The sequence below is a fragment of the Cottoperca gobio genome, chromosome 3 (assembly GCF_900634415.1).
Source record: "Cottoperca gobio chromosome 3, fCotGob3.1, whole genome shotgun sequence".
Classification (NCBI taxonomy): domain Eukaryota; kingdom Metazoa; phylum Chordata; class Actinopteri; order Perciformes; family Bovichtidae; genus Cottoperca; species Cottoperca gobio.
The window spans coordinates 1285001-1290000 of NC_041357.1; the positions used below are offsets into that span (position 1 = coordinate 1285001).

General features: G+C 37.6%; 1 protein-coding gene across 1 annotated transcript in view; it reads right to left on the reverse strand.

Annotated features, from left to right (window-relative positions):
• Positions 1-3521: 3521 nt before the first annotated feature.
• fgf19 (fibroblast growth factor 19) overlaps positions 3522-5000 on the reverse strand; it is a 3741-nt gene continuing 2262 nt past the window's right edge. The window contains exon 3 of the mRNA XM_029428385.1: positions 3522-3839. Coding sequence (XP_029284245.1) covers positions 3522-3839 — 318 coding nt within the window. The remainder of the gene's footprint in view (positions 3840-5000) is intronic.

Below are 5000 nucleotides of genomic sequence, written 5' to 3' on the forward strand. Positions count from 1 at the left end.
CGCATGGGCTTCACAGCTCTGCCCCGAAGTATGCGGCTTGGTTGTACCCATGCTTGTACACCAGGGGTCACCAACCTTTTTGATAGTGAGAGCTACTTCAAGGGTACTGAATAATATGAAGAGCTACTTGTTTGATACAAACTTCCTGAATTACATAGTTGCACGATTCACCTTTAATGATAAGATTATCATTAATAATCATAATAAATATTCATATATGTGAAGAGACTGTATGATCACATATTAATGTTAATTATTCCTCACAATGATTATTAACAATGAGTTATGGTAGGAAACACAGATATATTTAAACATACAACATTATTTATTTATGTTCTCAATCTATTTCAACATTTGAAAGTCAGAGTTATCACATCTCTGATATTTAAATAAATATCTTTATTGACAGTTTTGTATGAATGAGCACATTTGTAGCATTTTGTTCAAAATCACACCAGTTATATTTTAGTACAAAGTATGACTTCTGTAAAAAAAATAAGGAAATCATTAACTGTCACATCTTCACATCATATCCTGTTTGTACAAATACTAACTTTGTAACATCGGAGAGAGTGGAGATCGGAACCTTTCTCCTTGTCTTAGTGTTTTCAATAACCACCATTGCACCTTTCAAGACCTCTCCGTCCGAAAAGGCTTTCTTGTTCTTTATTTAAAAATGTGCAGCTCTAAATGAAGCTTCCGTTGCTTTGTGTGACTTGTTCACTGGCCTCGTGAAAACAGACTGCTGCTACCCAAAGCTGCCTTTAACTCACGGCTTGTTCTGCCCGCAGTGCTGCAGGTGGGGAGTTAGTTAGTTAGTAATTGAACTCTGACCCCAGACAGTCAGAGTTCATTTAAACATAAAACATTTTAGTTTTTTTAATTCTATATGCAATATTGTCATTTTAAAATAAAGAATAATTCAAGTGTTATCGATTTAAAAAAACAAACAGCAAAACAATTAAATACAAATTTTAGATGGAGCTTCCTGGTGACTAGTGCTATTTTCAGAGCATGCCCTGCGGGCGACCAAGTGGCTACCCACACTAATGATAAAATGCGATATGATGCCATGACTTTTCCTTTTTTTAGTCCCCTTGGTTCATCTACCGACCCTTGGGAGAAAGTCAGGTTTGAGTAGTAAGCCTCTGGTGTCACGTCTACAGAGAATGATTGATGTCCTAACTGAAGACCTGCCTTGATGAGAGGACTGACAGATTACATTTTCATTTTCATTTTGGCACCAAAAGAGCGTGGTGCCATGTGAATGTAATTTTTTCTTTTGCATTTGAATGTTTTCCCCTGTACAGCAGGTTTAGTTATTGAAAAGAAAATGTCAAATGCCATTTTCATGTTCAAATTGTTAGAAAATTGCATTTAATTGTGACTTAAATAATGCTTGCACAAATAAAATAAATGATGCTACATTGTTTGTATTGCATTATCATTTACAAATTTGATTTAACTTTTAAATAATTGTTCACTGTACAGTAGGTTAAGTCTTTTAATTTCAATTTCAAATGGTTAGAAAATTGCATTTAAATTGTAATTGTGACTTTATTATTGCTTGCATAAATGTAAAATTATACATTGGTTATATTGCATTTAACTTTTCAAGTAACATCTGAACATGTCTACTGTACAGCAGGGTATAACTTTAAAAATTGAATGTCAAACAACATTTTCCATTTTCAGATGAATATGGTCATAGTTCGCCCATACAGGTATGTGAAAATTAAAATGCAAATTAGATTATTGCATTTTCATTTTTATTTTGCTCAAAAAACACATACATATGTGGAACATTATGATGCTTTTCTGGAATAACATTTAAATTCAGTTCACAATCCAGTTTACATTACCATTTAAATAAAGTCCACTTTGGGCTTCCATAACATTCTGCACACAGTCAATCTCAATCATTATTGATGAAAAACACTCTAAAAGCCATCTTTTGGAGTCTAAATGTAATTGTAATGGTAACATTCTTGAATGGAAAATGTTCTTAACATTAATGAGCTCAAATAAATTGTTACTTTTATTATTACATTGTAAATAAAATATTTTATTAATGATTAATACTTTTCTATTTAAAAAAATTACCATATGTTCAAAAACTATTTTTTGGTGCACCTGTCAGTCTCTGGCACTTAGAATCGTCGTTACTTTCCCCGACATACGGCGCCCCTGCTCCTGGGCGCTGTGGTGGCCGCCGGCAGTATCAAGATGGACCCCGCCAAGGTGAAAACGGCCCTCCACCGGTTCCTGCCTCCAGAAAGAGGCTGCAGCTGTTCCTGAGGTTGGCCAATTCACCAGCCCTCCGCCAAAGAGACTAATGAAATGATGCTTGATCAGGTGTTCAGGCTACACAAACGTGTCTTTGCAATTTACTTATTAAATGGAATGTAATTATTGTACCTACCAAATAAACCAGTAAATATGTAAATGTCTTGACATTTATATGAGTTGGGGTGCCATTCTGGCATCTGGGTTAAGACTCAGACCATGAACTACAGTGTCCCTGGTTTGAATCCACCTCATTTCCTGTCATCTCTCTCCTGTCTGTAATAAAGGCTGAAAATGCCCCAAAATATTCAAAATAAAACATGAATATGGTTTTAAATGTTTATCAATACTATTTTCACCCTAACATGACAGTCATTAACAAAACAGTGACTGCTTAAAATGCTTTATTATAAAGAAATCTATCAAATGAAACATCAAACAATGCAAACCGTAGCTTTACATGTAAGAGGAAACATCAACACAGAAAAGGCAATGGTGCATTTAATAAAGCTTACAAGGTATTCACATTCAAAGCTAGGCATTTAAAAATTCACATAAATAAAACTATACTACTGCAAGAAAAACAATACTTTTTTATTAGGTATAGAAAAGTAGTCTACTTTTTTACTCAATATCCAATTGCAGTTAATTTGACCAACATCCTGATCCTCATCTACAGATAGCAAAGTCTTCGGCTCACTGACTCTGGATGCCCTGATTCTTGTTGTGTTAAAAGGAACACTGTGTGTTAAAGCACACTTTGTATAAGATGGCAAACAATCAGAAAAGGCTAAATGTCTGATCATTGGTGCTCTTTCATGTGGCACTACACCTGTTCCTGAATCCTACAGTGTGACTAATATTGTGTCATTCTTGTCCTTTATCAACTTTCTGTAGGTGCTACTCTTCGTTCATCTATGGTTACTGATCATTGTTACCTTGTCTTTGTTCCAAACAAACAGAGTTCCAAACACATCTCTCTGTGAAGGTTTACTGAAAGTGACAGAATGGAACATTGCACTCAGTACAGGTGTCTTTCTCCACTCTTGAGGACACTGTCTTCTGTTTGGTCATGTCTGACTGGACAGTGCTGGCAGGGTGTCGCAGCAACCTTTCCGGGTGCAAACTGGCTGAACATGCATTCAGTTCCTGGTTCTACAACATGCAGCAAGGAGTGCACGCTTTCAGGCTTTCAAGATCACAAATCCATTTACTGCTGTCTCAGAGCCAGTGTCTCATCTCTTGTGGAAGCTGGGACTATGAATGATCTGAGAGAGCTTTCCAAACGAGGCCATCGTGTCCACAGGTTCTTCTGTTTGTGTTCTCTGTCCTGGCTGGTCAGCGACGTCCAGTCCAGGAGACGAGACCTGATCCAGGTTATTGATCCTGGGGAGGAACTGGGCCAGAGCCGGCACGCCTCGGTCTCGACCTTGCAGCCTCTGCCTGGGGTTTCCAAGACTGAGCAGGGCTCCGTGTCTGTCAGAGACGTAGATATTGTACCCGTCCGGCAGGATCTGCTCTCTGAAGGTGCAGTCGTCTCTGCTGTAGGTGTGCTGCAAATGATGGGACACATTCGCATATAAACATATTCATGTTCTACAAATATTGAGTTTTTGAAATGACTCTTTCCTCTTTTTTATGACTTTCCATGCATCTTCTCCTGTCAATGCACTACCGCAGTATCTACGAGCAGCACACTTTCCTCCAGTTTTGTTTAGTTTTGTTTCCATTCAGCCTATTTTTCTCATTTCATCCCTATGTTTATATTTACATTCTATAAATATATTGGATTATTAGGTAATGTTAACAAACTTTTATGGGTGGTGATAGCCTAGTGGTCTAGTGGTACGGCTTCTAAACAGAACACCAGAAGCTTGTGAGTTCAATACCAGAGCTGCCACCATTGTGCCCCTGAGCAAGGCACTTAACCCTGACCCGCTCCAGGGAGACAGTCCCTGTAGTTAGTGCACTGTAAGTCTCTCTGGATAAGAGCATCTGCTTAATGACCTGTGATGTAATGGGAAGAACTTTTGTAACTTTTGTTGGACAAAACAATCCAAGTCTGAGAAATTGTAATGGACTTTTATTGTTTTCTGGCAATTCATAGTGGTGTAACCATTTTATGACCTTTAAAAAGTTAATAGAGAAAATAATCACCAGTCAAGCATAAATTGCAAAACTAAAATGTCTTGAAAAACGTCAAATAAGGAGTCATGTGCACATGTTGCACAGTGATGGGGAGGACTGAGAGGCTGATTAGGCTGTGTGTAACAGCTAAACCATGAACTTTTACTTATTGCCGGATCCCCCCATATTTTGTATTATATTATCAATATACAAAACTATGAATTAAGCTGATTCTATTCACTGGTACACATACAGGTTAGAAAGTAGCTCAGACAGTAAAATTAATCCTAAATGAGAATGGCAGTTTCTATTAGGATTGCATGAATGGTGGTTTAGATAGAAGGCCCCTTTTATCAAAAAATCAACAAGAAAACATACGTAAATGGTGCTGCAAGTTCTTCGACAGCTGTTTACTTTGGCCATAGAGAGCCAGTCAGAGGCCAAGGTCGTTGTTGCTGCTGCTGGTTCTTTTCATTCAGGTTTTTCACTTTGCAAACACATCCTATCCTGCACCACACTGGACAAAGGTTGATGAACCAGTCGTTTGTTTTAATGAAAGACTGACTGGCATGCAATGTTTTCTGAAC